At 46.5% G+C, this 13288-nt stretch overlaps 1 protein-coding gene across 1 annotated transcript in view; it reads right to left on the bottom strand.

Annotated features, from left to right (window-relative positions):
- The window catches only part of GALNT16 (polypeptide N-acetylgalactosaminyltransferase 16), a 144677-nt gene extending 131797 nt beyond the window's left edge, over positions 1-12880 (bottom strand). The window contains exon 1 of the mRNA XM_073638982.1: positions 12454-12880. Coding sequence (XP_073495083.1) covers positions 12454-12633 — 180 coding nt within the window. The 5' untranslated portion in view covers positions 12634-12880. The remainder of the gene's footprint in view (positions 1-12453) is intronic.
- Between the last annotated feature and the right edge of the window lie 408 nt (positions 12881-13288).

Here is a 13288-nt window from a genome sequence, read left to right as displayed (position 1 = left end):
AGTGAACGTCTGCATTCAGCTGCAAAGTCCGCACCAGATTTCATAAAAAGCCAGGAGACATACAATCACATTTCTCGAACATTGGCTGCCATGGATACCAGAACACATAATATCAGCATGTACACACAGAGATTAAAAGCTATCCACCCCACACATCTTCACTATGACCCAAACCTACAACCTGTACCAATAGGGAGTGGATACAATTCCCAAGTATCAGGATCTTTGGTGGCCACAATGTAACATGTAGATTAATTATGTGATAGATACAAAGTTACAAACCAACAACAAAGGGGAACCTGTCAAAAATGTCTACACCCCAAAACTATTTATATGACTGTGTAGCTCTTTAATAGACTAAGCAAGTAGATCTCTTTATGACCCCAAAGCTACCCTCAAGCAGAGTGAAATCACATTATGAAGTTCTGGATATATGTGTCTGGAAGTGAATTGAGGTGTGACGATTCACTTACAGCTTCTCAGCCTCTCCCTGTGTAGCACCACTCTACACTGGTTGATTGACAGGTCGTTGGCTCTGATACACGGCTTATCAGTATCCCGCTGTATTCCCTTCCTAGAGCTATTCTCCTCTGGTTGACCGACAGGTCGTTGGCTCCAATACACGGCAAGGAATACAGCCTGAGAAGCTGTAAGTGCATCTTTACACTCCTAGACACATTTATACAGAACTTCAAAACGCACTCTCTCGCTACTGGAGAATCGCTTTGGGGTCAAAAAGGGATGAACTTAATTCTTTTTTAAAGGGCTACATAGTCTTATAAATGGTTTTGGGGGGAGAAGTTTCCTTTTAAAGAGAATTCACTCGAAATAATCTTTTACATAGAGCGCTGATCAGCCAAACTAATGATTATTCCCAATCATAGCCCATCAATCAAATGACAGAATGCAACACATTCTCTTGTATAGACATGGAGTGTAAAATGTATGACAAGAGGGATAAAGAATGATCGCATGAGCGAATGTTCACAAGAAACCATTTCGCAATCATTGTCACATGCAAAATGATAGCAAACAATCGCCATTCCACTTGCTATATTGTCAATTAGCGCTCATTGCGGGCACTTTATCTGGCCATGTAAGAAGAGATGCTATGAGAGACACTGGGAGAGTCTATGTGATCAGACTGCCAGAGACTCTCAAAACAAAAAATATACGCTGCATGAAAACACGCCATCCAGTGCGGAATAGAGAATTTCAGTCCTTTCAAAAGGTTAGAATTGATTGAAAAGGAGAGCCATCTGGAAGACTATCGGAAAAAAATGTCTAGGGACAGAAGTCCTAGAGCAGTGACAAATTGCTTCAGACTTCTATAGAAATTAAATTTTTAAATTGTGTGGGTCAAAATTAATTCCCACTGTAGGGATCATAGGCCCCATTCATATCATGGTTCTATATTGAGGATGTGCACTGGGAAAGCCAACGATGTCCATCTAAAAATGTATAATGCATATGGGACCATCAGTCAGATGGAGGCCAAAAGAGTTTCCTTCCTGCGTTTACCTGGCAATATTAGTATACCCGCAAAAAAACAAAACAAAAAAAACACATGAAATAATTTCTGAGACTACTATTCTATGGAATTCGATAAAAAAATATATATATTATATATATATATTGTAAGGCAGCGCTAGTCATCATACTGGGGGATACTCGCTGCACCAGGTCAATTAAAGCACACCAGCCACGTTTTTCAGTTTTCACACTTCAGTAGTTTATTGCACTTCATAACTGCTTATCACACAGTCCATCTTAGTGGCTCACCGGCATATTACCCACATAACATTCGGGAGCCTTTCCAGCGACAGACACGTCCACTTGGCTCCAGTTACAGCCCTCAGCTAGGCAACAACATAAATGTCCATATAACGCAGTGTTTTTACCTTTGGCGGGGTTTAGCTGCTTCAGGGTTATTCTGCCACCACTGTGGCTTTACGGCTTCCCAGATGGGGGTCTCCAGCCCTCGTACCATCCAAGGCTACTGGTATGCTTACACAGCCAACATCCAGCCTCCGCCTTTCAGGCTCTTGCCTTCCAAGTCTCTGGCCCTCCAAGGCTACTGGGATCGCTTACACCGCTAAGGATCCAGCCTCCGCCTTTCAGGCTTCACCAGGCTTCAATAGGCCTCACACTCTAGCGGTGTCCCACACAGGAACAGGCCTCACGCCTTACACACACCTGTGTCAAGACTACTAGGATTTATATATCCTGTAGTACACACCCATAGGACCTGTGCTGATGTCACAGTCATGTGATCAGACATTCTGTGTGCACAGGACCTGCACTATGTCACAGTCATGTGACCAGTCACCTGAGGGGGAAGGTACCTGGTCAGGCAAAACACATCCTGGACCATTACCATAATGCCAAGCAAGCCGCTGCATTACAATATATTTAGTGCTGTACTTTTTACAGCTTTTTTTTTTACATAATAGCCTATGGACAAACCCAATACCACCGACCGGAAATGCTCATGATAGTGTAGCAACTCACTCGCAAAAATAGGTAACATACTAAAAACTGCAACTGACCCTGCCGGTTTCTGTACAGACTACAAATCCTGACCCTGCAGTCCCTAGTGGTTCCCACATGAGCAGAGATAGCCCTAATCACAGACTAGAAGATGGTAGCTCACATCTATGCAGCCTGAAAGGCCGTTGAGCGCTTCACATTTCTCCTAAAGAAAAGGAGGGCAGAGCAGAGTGCAAATTACCTACAGAAAGGAAAGTGTGCTGAAATAGAAGAGATCCTAGAGTGAGTAAAACAAACCACGAAATACAAAATAAAGGATTAAGTACGTACTATTAGACAATATGCTGCCTATTTCTTAAAAAGAAACCGAAGATAGTTGCAGGGTAAAGAACAAACAGCAGAGAGATAAACCCTAGCTGGTCCTTCACTGACTGATTTAAACTATCCTTCACTGACTGATTTAAACTACAGCAGTATGGCTGGACATCTAAATTAAACCATCACCAGCAGGAAATACTAGCAGGGGAAAGTATAAAAAGCCGGGCTAGAAAGGTGATAGGGCAGACAAATGAGTAAATGAAAACACCGGTTATCCTTGCTTCAGTCTTTTTAGGGTAACAGAAACTAAACACCCGAAGAAAAAAAAAGTGTATTTGCTGTGGCTCGGCGGACAGAGAAGCCAACCACAAAGCAAATACCACAAATACATATGACAGCTCAATTGCAGAGCTGCTCCATCTTCTGATAGTGACCACAGCAGGGTACTGCACCTTCGTCTCCTATTGATTTGAATAGGAGGCGCATGTGCAGTACCCAGCCTCGGCCAGTTTGAGAAGACGGAGCAGCTCCGCAATTGACCATTTCCCGCCGGCAGCCACCGAGAACAGCTGACTGGCGGGGCTGCCGGGTGTCAGACTCCGACCGATCAAACCTAGATGACCTAACCTAAGGATAGGTCATCAATTATAAAGTAGTGGACAACCTCTTTAAATGCCTACAGGTGACTGAGCCTTTGGCAAATACCCAACAATGGTAATTAACATATATTTATACAATACAGGTCAAAAGTTTGAACACATCTGTTTATTTCATGGTTTTTCTTATTCTTAATAGAATGTGCACATTGTATATTCAGACTGAAGGTAGCAAGAAAAGAAGAAACAAATATGGAAACAAGGAGTAAATAAACACCCCCCTTTAATTCTGCTAACCGCTTCCCCCCCTCTCGGCATTCTCTTCAACAGCTTCATCAGGTATCACCTGGAATGGCTTCCAATTAACAGTTCTGCCTCATCAAGAGTTAATTTGTGGAATCACTATCCTTCAGAAAAGTGTTTGCAGTTTTGCAGTGATAGTGTTGGTGCACAGTTCCATACAGGGCTAAGCTCTATTTCATAATTGTTCTAAGCCAGAATATGGCAAGAATCATGCAAATAAGTAAAGAGAAACGACAGTGCATCATTACTATAAGATATGAAGGTCGGCCAATCTGGAAAACTGCTAGAACCTTGACGGTATCTTCAAGTATAGTTATGAAAACTATCAATCACTATGATGAATCTGGTTCTTATGAAGACTGCCCCAGGAAAAAAAGACCAAGAATTACCTCTGCTGCAGAGGATAAGTTCATCAGAGTTAAAAGCAAAATGACAGCACCTCAGATAACAGCCCTCATAAATGATGCATAGACATCAAATAGCAGACAGATCTCAAAATCAACAGTTCGGAGTTTGCGAGAAGCAGCCTTTATTGACAAATTTCTGGAAAGAAGCCAATACTGAGAACTGCAAGCAAGAAAAAAAAAACCTTGCTGAGGCAAAGAAGCACAAGGTTTAAATCAGTGGAAATCTGTACTGTGGTTTGATGAATCACAATTTGAGATTTGATACCAAGTGCCACGTCTTTCTGAAACGCAGACAAGGTGAGCTGATGGTTTTTACATGTGTGGTGCCCACCATGAAGCATGGAGGGAGAGGTGTAATGGTGTGGGGGTGCACTGGTGACACTGTCTGTAATTTATTCCAAATTCAAGGCACTCTTACCCAGCATGGCTACCACAGCATTCTGCAATGATATGCAGTTACATCTAGTTTGTACTTAGAAGGACCATAATATGTGTTGCAATAGGACAATGACCCCAAAAATCTCCAGGCTTTGTAAGGGCTCTGCAACCAAGAAGGAGAGAATTGGAGGCTATGTCAGATAACATGGCCTCCACAATCACCCGACCTCAATCCAACTGAGATCGTTTAGGATGATTTGGACGCAGAGTAAAGTAAAGCAGTCAACAAGTGCTCAGCACCTCCGAGAACTCCTTCAATGGCTGGGACGCCATTCCAGGTGATCACCTGAGAAAGCTGCTTGAAAGAATGCCAAGGGGGTGTAAAGCTGTTGAAGTGACCGCGGGCAAGGCCGCGCATTGGTATCTATGATCTGGCCCAGCAAGATCCCCACACACAGACTCTATCTTGATAACCGTATCTTTACTCGTATACATTTTTAACACAGCAAAGAAAAACAATAAATGACAATCGTAAATATGCACAATAATAACGTGTAGTGATAAGCTGACCCTCACTGTCCCTACTCACACGTTACCAGTCCTTTACTCCAGAAGGATGTGTCCCCCGTCGCAGGCCTGTCTGTCTTTGCAGGAGGGCGTCCCAGACGGAAAAAAAAACAGGAACAGCAGAATTCGCGGAAAGAAAGGAAGGGATACTTCAGCCTCTCGCCAGAGGTCCCGCTTAAAGTCTCTCTGATCCGGATAGAAGCTCTGGTGGGTCCCCTTATGTAGTCCACACTCCAGTAGCAGGGAGTGTAATAGCTGTATCCTTCAGCAGTGCAGGAGCTGGGGAAGGCTCCGAGGATATGGTGTTAGATAGAAGAAATCACGTTGAGAGTCTCTCCTGCGCCACACACGAGGGCCTGCACACCGTCCTGGCTCTTTTCACAGACCACAGCAGACTCTTCGCGCGCTTTTTCCTGCTTCCCACTTTGGTCACGTGACTCTCTAGGGCGGGACACAGGAGGCTCAGTCTTTTTCTCTGTCATCACACCCTGCGCAGGTGCAACCTCTGGCCACAAGGTGGCAACATCATCCTGTGTAATCACTTCTGTAACAGGCTCTATATCAATTATCACAGAACAGCCAGAGCCGGCCAGCTCACTACACGCCCCCCCACTCAAAGGTTGGCAGTCCCTGCCAACGACCGGCTCCAGGGCGGCGATGGCTGTGGATGTGACAGGGAGTGGCTGGGAAGAGGGCCACACATATTGGTCTCTGTAGGACTGTCCTGGAGGTACCCCTGCAGTGGTCCTCATTGTCCGCCTAACGGGTTGGATCCCCTCTCTGTATTTAATTTTGTACTGGAATCTAGAGAGCCTGGCCATCCAGCGCTGTTCCATTGCCCCTAGTTTGGCATTCTCTAGGTGGGCAAGAGGATTGTTGTCCGTCATGACCAGCACCTCCGCTCCTGTCAGATAGCCGGCAAATTTCTCCGTCATAGCCCAAGTCAGAGCCAAGAGTTCCAAGCGGAATGAGCTGTAGTTGACGGGATTCTTTTCGGTGTCGCGGAGAGACCTACTGGCATAGGCTATCACGCGTTCTTTATTATCTTGAACTTGAGAGAGGACCGCCCCTAGACCTTGAAGGCTGGCGTCGGTGTGCAACTGAAACGGTAATGTGTAGTCTGCATATGCCAGAACAGGGGGTGATGTTAGAGCAGCCTTAAGTGCCTGAAAGGATTTTTCTCGGTCAGGCCCCCAACTGATGCGTCGTCCTCTGGGGCTGTTCGCGGTCCCTCGGAGAACCTCATGCAGTGGTTCAGCAAGCCGAGCAAAGTCCTTGACAAACCGACGGTAGTAGCCTGCGGCCACTCTTGAACGGCTGCTATCTTCTCCGGAGAGGGCTGGACGCCTTCGGCCGAGATCCGGTGACCCAAGTAGTCGATTTCCTGCTGGAACAGACGGCACTTGCTGGGCTTCAACTTCAAGCCGTGTCGCCTCAAGCGCTGGAACACTTGGCCAAGCTTGTGAAGATGATCTTCAAAGGTGGCGGAGTATACCACGATGTCGTCAAGGTATATCAGCGTAAACTCAAAGTTGAAGTCCCCCAGACAGCGTTCCATTAGTCTCTGAAAGGTCCCCGATGCGTTATTCAAGCCGAACGGCATCCGGTCGAACTCATACAGGCCCATGGGAAGGATGAAGGCGGTCTGTTCCCTGTCCTTCTCACTCATTGGAACCTGCCAATATCCACTGGCCAGGTCTAGGGATGAAAAATATTTGGCCTTCTTCAGGGCGGTCAGTGACTCTTCGATCCGAGGAAGTGGATATGAGTCCCGGATAGTGCAAGCGTTCAGCCTACGATAGTCCACGCAAAACCTTAGGGAACCATCTTTCTTTTTGACTATCACCACGGGTGCAGCCCACGGGCTCTGGCTTTCACGTACCACTCCGGCGTGTAGCATAGATTCTAATAGGCTTTTCACCTCCTGGTATTGCTGAGGTGGTATCTGCCGGTACCTCTCGCGGATGGGGGGGGGGGTATCGCCCGTGGGTATCTCGTGCTGGATACTGGTGGTACACCCAAAGTCTGTGTCATGCTTTGCAAAGGAGTCTTGGTGTTCCCGCAGGAGTTCCTCCACTTGAGACACTTCTTGTTTGGTGTACTGATACGTGTCTAGCTGCACTTTTTCCCGTAGTTTTCGCCCAATGTCTTCATCGTCTACTTGAGCGTTTATGGCTGAGACGGTTACCGTCCAGTCGCCTTCTGTAGACGGGGTGAATTCTAGGGGCCCAATGGGATTCACTTCCGTGGGTAGAGCATATACCCGGGCAAGTTGAGTGCCGGCTTCAAGGGCTAGGCCTACGTCTGCGGTGTTGTTTAGCCTGACAGGGACTCTCCCGTTCCTCACGACGGCTAGAGTGCGAGCAACTAGTGGGTTTAGCTTACCCCCACTTGGGGTCCTCGGCTCGATCAACACTTCAACCCCCTCAAGTTGTCGGTGGGTGTTAAGGGGTAAGGAAATGACTGTCTCTTTTTCAGCGGGCAAAGTAATCCGGGTACGGCGTGGCACCGTAATGGCGGCTAGGGGTAGTTGTTCCTCTGCCATCTGTTGAAGTCCAACGGTCCGGATTACGCGCTGGAACGCCAGACGAGTCGGCTTATGTTTGGTGACTTTCTGCCAGTATTTCGGTCCTTTTCTTGTCAACAGCATAAGATCTAGGTCTTTCAAGATGTTCATTCCAACTATCACTGGGGTTTCGGAGCCGAAACCTTCCTTGACGATGACGATCCCTCGTTTCCCTAAGTCCTGTCCGCAGGCCTTTGTGTCCATCCAAGCAACTCCGGTCACTGGAATGGGTAGATTATTAGCTGCAATAATCTTAATGGCGGTGTCTGGGTCACGAGCAGTTCTTGGTTTGAGGTAATTTTCGTAAAACTGTTCAGAGATCGTGGTCACTTGTGACCCGGTGTCCATCAGTCCCTGTACGGCAATTCCTTCCAGGACAACTTCAAGTGTCGGGCTATTCGCGGCAAGAGCACTCCGCCATCGGCTCTGTTTTTCCACATCCCTCTCTTTGGCCTCCCCTGCTGCGCGAGCCTCAGCTGCAGGGGTGTCTAGTTTAACGGCGGCCATTGTGGTGAGGCCCGGCGTGGTAGCTCTGCTTGTGGATATGGCTGGGGTTCCATTCGCTGGTCTGATCGAAATTCCCTTCGCTGGAGTGACTGAGGGTTTGGTCGTTGGTGCGACGGAGGTTGTTGCGGAGGGAAGTGTTGAGGACAACGATTTGCCCTATGGCGAGGATCACCGCATGACCAACACTGTCCCACGGGACGACTAAGCTGTCTTCGCTGGTCTCCCTGTCGGTCTAATGTTAACTGTAATATCTGTCTCTGTAAGTCTGCTACCATCTGTTTCAGGTCTTCCGTGTCACTGTTCGGATTTTTAATGTCAGATATGGATCTGCACGCAGCACCTGGAATCCCCACATCCATGACGGGTCCCCTTGAACGTTCTATGGCTTCCTGTTTGACTTCAGCAAAAGTAAGAGCCGGCATCATCCGGATCAAGTCCTGTAACGTGCGGTTAAGATACTGGTCTCTCAGTCCTATTACAAATTGGTCTCTCAGTACCAGGTCACGAGAAGCCATACCAGCTAGTTGCTCCCCTTTTCCACAGGTTTGTTCAAGGAGTACCTGAAGGGCGTTCGCATATTGGGGAATATCCTCCCATTCAAGCTGCGTCCGTCTAAAGCAGGGTTCCCCAACTCCAGTCCTCAAGGCCCACCAACAGGTCATGTTTTCAGGATTTCCTTAGTATTGCACAGGTGATGGAATTATTGCCTGTGCAGGTGATGCAATTATCACCTGTGCAATACTAAGGAAATCCTGAAAACATGACCTGTTGGTGGGCCTTGAGGACTGGAGTTGGGGAACCCTGGTCTAAAGAACATGTGTCGCAGTGTTCCCTGGTACGTGGTCGGCCCATAGGTGTTCTCCATCACCTGCACCAAATCATCTACTGTACGCTGGCCCCTGACCGTTTCCAGTCTGACTGTCGTCCATGCCTCCCCCTCTAGCGTCAGTACCGCCATTTCTGCCAAGGTCTTAGGGTCAATATTATACATTTCCCCCCGTATCCGGACTTGTTCCGCCCACTCTGGTACAGGGTAGTTTCGTCCGCCAAATTTCCTGACCTGATTCACAATAGACACCGGCGGGGCTTTCTGACTGTACACATGGCCTGGGTGGGAATCCTGTTGGTCACAGATCCTGTCGACTACACCAGATGAAGTGACCGCGGGCAAGGCCGCACATTGGTATCTATGATCTGGCCCAGCAAGATCCCCACACACAGACTCTATCTTGATAACCGTATCTTTACTCGTATACATTTTTAACACAGCAAAGAAAAACAATAAATGACAACCGTAAATATGCACAGTAATAACGTGTACTGATAAGCTGACCCTCACTGTCCCTACTCACACGTTACCAGTCCTTGACTCCAGAAGGATGTGTCCCCCGTCGCAGGCCTGTCTGTCTTTGCAGGAGGGCGTCCCAGACGGAAAAAAAAACAGGAACAGCAGAATTCGCGGAAAGAAAGGAAGGGATACTTCGGCCTCTCGCCAGAGGACCCGCTTACAGTCTCTCTGATCCGGATAGCAGCTTTGGTGGATCCCTTATGTAGTCCACACTCCAGTAGCAGGGAGTGTAATAGCTGAATCCTTCAGCAGTGCAGGAGCTGGGGAAGGCTCCGAGGATATGGTGTTAGATAGAAGAAATCACGTTGAGAGTCTCTCCTGCGCCACACACGAGGGCCTGCACACCGTCCTGGCTCTTTTCACAGACCACAGCAAACTCTTCGCGCGCTTTTTCCTGCTTCCCACTTTGGTCACGTGACTCTCTAGGGCGGGACACAGGAGGCTCAGTCTTTTTCTCTGTCATCACACCCTGCGCAGGTGCAACCTCTGGCCACAAGGTGGCAACATCATCCTGTGTAATCACTTCTGTAACAGGCTCTATATCAATTATCACAGAACAGCCAGAGCCGGCCAGCTCACTACACGGTCATCAAAGTAAAAGGTGGGGACTATGAGGAAACCAAAAAGTTTAATAAACACATATTCCGCTTTTGTTTCATACATTTCTTTACGTCTTGTCTCCATATGTTTTCCTTCCTCTGTGAGTTTTTGCTGCCTTCAGTCTGAATCAACAATGTACACATTCCACTAAGAACAAGGAAAACCATTGCATGAACAGGTGTGCTCAAAGATTTAACCGCTACATGATGTATCTGTTACATGGATGCCAACATAGCATATGGGTAACGCCACTCTTTGTAAAGGACCACACATGGGTTGCATCCACAATCACATCACTGACCCACCCATTGAAATGTATTGCTTTAGTCAGCGAATTGGGCCAAACTCAGACATGTCTTTACTTATTTTGCACATGTATGTCAAAACAGGTGTGTGAATGACGCCTCAAGATTACATCACAGCCTCGGTTTACCATATAATATATAAATGCAACAGTAATAAAAATAACTAGATGCAAATGAGGCCTAAAATTATAAGGACGTGATATTGTACTCTGGAGGGGTAGGGGGGGGGTTCACAGTACGGATTTGCATAGGAAATTCAGTGGCATAATACAGTAGGATCATTGTCAAAAAATCTCATACAACCGAGGGAGTCCATTAACAGACCACACTGCAAACACAAATGGTCAGCATTAGGGATGAGCGGACCCGTGGAAGTTCAGGTTCTGGTGCCCGACCCAAACTTTATTTCAAAGTTCGGTTTGGGTACCAGAACTTTACCCGAACCTGAACCCTAATGAAAATAATGGGGACCCAAATTTTAAGGTGGAGAATTCTCTCTCCTCCCAGACTTCCCCCGGAGCTCAGAACATTACAACGGACTTTTGGGAGAAGTCCAAGTTCTGCATTTAGCACTGGACACTATGCGGTACGAGGGTTCGCTCATCCCTATTCAGCATCTAAAACTATGCTGTAGTTTAGCTCCTTTGTACAGTAATGAAATATTTGGAAATGCAGTAGCATTTGCGCAACAAAATCTGGAGTGATTTTTTTGGCTGCAGACTTTGATGTAGGGAGATTTTCTGCTACGGAAAGTCTCTATTTGGTCGGAATCACGCAAATAAGAGATAACAAAAATTCTATAAAAATTCAGTGAAAAATTCTTCTTCCAAGCGGAAAACTCTAGAAAAATGGCCATTCATTCTTTTAACCACTTGGCGTTTTTAGAAACCTGAAGTGGCTAAAAGACGTTCAAAATCCTGAACACACACAAGTGGATTGTACATAGAATTGTTTATGTTCATTCTTTGGAACATTTTCCTATTTTTTCAGGCGGTTTCCGTGGTTGAATTTGCTTGAAAAAGACGTTGCGTCCATTGTTTTTGGGAAGAGGTTTTCTTTTTGCTGAAACATTTTTTTAAAGTGTTTTTTTTTTTCCCCGTACGGAATCAAATTTGCAGTGGATTCCAAGAGGAACTCAAAACCTTGTCGGAAATAAACTCAACTCACTGTCTGAACGACAAAAAGGATAGGAAGAATTTTCCAGGAGTATATTAAACTTTTTTTTCGGTGGATTTTGAAGGGGATCGGTTTTAAAATCCTCCTCCAAAAAAAGAACCTGGCCTCACAATCAGCAATATGGTTTTCATAGCATTCTCTTATTAGCTGCGATCTGACAGGGCATCACACGTGTGGACAGTTATTTAGGCAACAGGTAAAACCAACGAAGACGGCGCAGCGCGCAACGGGACCAAGGGCAGGAAAGCAATGGTAACGGGGCAATATTAGTGACTAAATCTGAGTCATATATTAAAATAATAAAACTCTAAATGGTACATGAGTGATTGTTCTTCTCTGGCTGTGGGGACACTACAACTCCCAGCATGCTATGACAGCCTCCTTGGGGTGTAAGGGCATATTAGTTGTAGTTTTGGAGAGACTTATGATGAAGACGACTTATATATTTATTATTATAACAATCGGTGATTACAATGAATGAATGCAGAATAAAAAAACAACTCTGCCAATAGAAAGTGATCCATCATGGGTGCAAAATAGTCAATGAATGGATGGCGGACAAGTACCCGATCTGATACCAGGGCTCGTTATTAGTCCTACGGTGCGGAAACCGATTAGAGGTCTTGGATTAGATCTGTAATCTTGGCTATGCAATAAGTTTTAGGGACAGGTAAGCGCCAGGAATACAATGAGAAGTTATTCTGGGCAGGAGACTTTATGGAAGCTACAGAACCAGAATACATCTCCAGATTTCGGATTTACAAATCTTACAGCAATTAATTAGCGGGGACGGACTGGTCGGTGACGGAATCCTTGTATAGTAGAGACAGAGGGACCAGTCCTCAATCCCCCTCCCCCTGATGGGGATACATGACAAGGTGCTGATACTTACAACCCCAGGGCTGGTCCTGTCCTCTCTGTGCCCCTCCTGCCTCACTGCTGCCCGGCTTTTGCTTGGTGATCTGCTGGATGTTGCAGGATGGGGTTTGTTGTCTTGCCATAGGTAGTAGAAGGTGCCCAGGATCCAGGCGACAGTCAGGATGGCGATGGCATTAGCCCTGATCCTTCTCATGCTTACTGCAGGCAGGATGATAGAGAGATTTGTATGAATGGGGGGAGGTGAGGGGCTGCCAGCTCCTTTACATTCTCCCCCAGCCTGTGGCAGATCTACCCCCTGTGATGTGCTCCTGCTGCTGCCTCCTTCCAGCCTCCAGTCTCCCCCTCTCCCCTGTATCCCTGTGTCTGCCTCCCTCTCCCTGGATCTCCCTCCCTTCCCTTCTGCTCTCACTCAGCTGTTTGTTTTAGCTCAGTCCTGCAGAGAGAGAACATCCTCCTCAGGGTCCTAAGGTCCACCCTGCCGCTCACATGGAAATATGCCTCTCCACATCACAATGACCATTCATCCATAGATAATGCTGCGCATCAGTAAGAAAGCCATGACCGCTCCACCATTATTTATTTTTTATTTTTTGCAGTGTGATTGGATTATATTGTGGCTTTCTAAACGTTATAGCACATATCAAGAAAGACTCACACGTCTGTATTAGACTACGTTCCGCGATGAGTTTTTTTACGCTATGTTCGAAAAAATGCAAGTAACTTATTTTCCTTAATGGGCGCAGAAAATCTGCAACATCAAAAGCTCATCGTGAGAATGTAACTTTAAAGAGAGTATAAAAACGGGAATAAAAAGATCCATTTCAGCACCAATATTTGAATGAGTTTTT

This window comes from Phyllobates terribilis, unplaced genomic scaffold, assembly GCF_046119375.1.
Source record: "Phyllobates terribilis strain yellow unplaced genomic scaffold, ASM4611937v1 Scaffold_7__3_contigs__length_470593459, whole genome shotgun sequence".
NCBI classification, from domain to species: domain Eukaryota; kingdom Metazoa; phylum Chordata; class Amphibia; order Anura; family Dendrobatidae; genus Phyllobates; species Phyllobates terribilis.
This window is presented reverse-complemented; position numbering and strand designations above follow the sequence as displayed.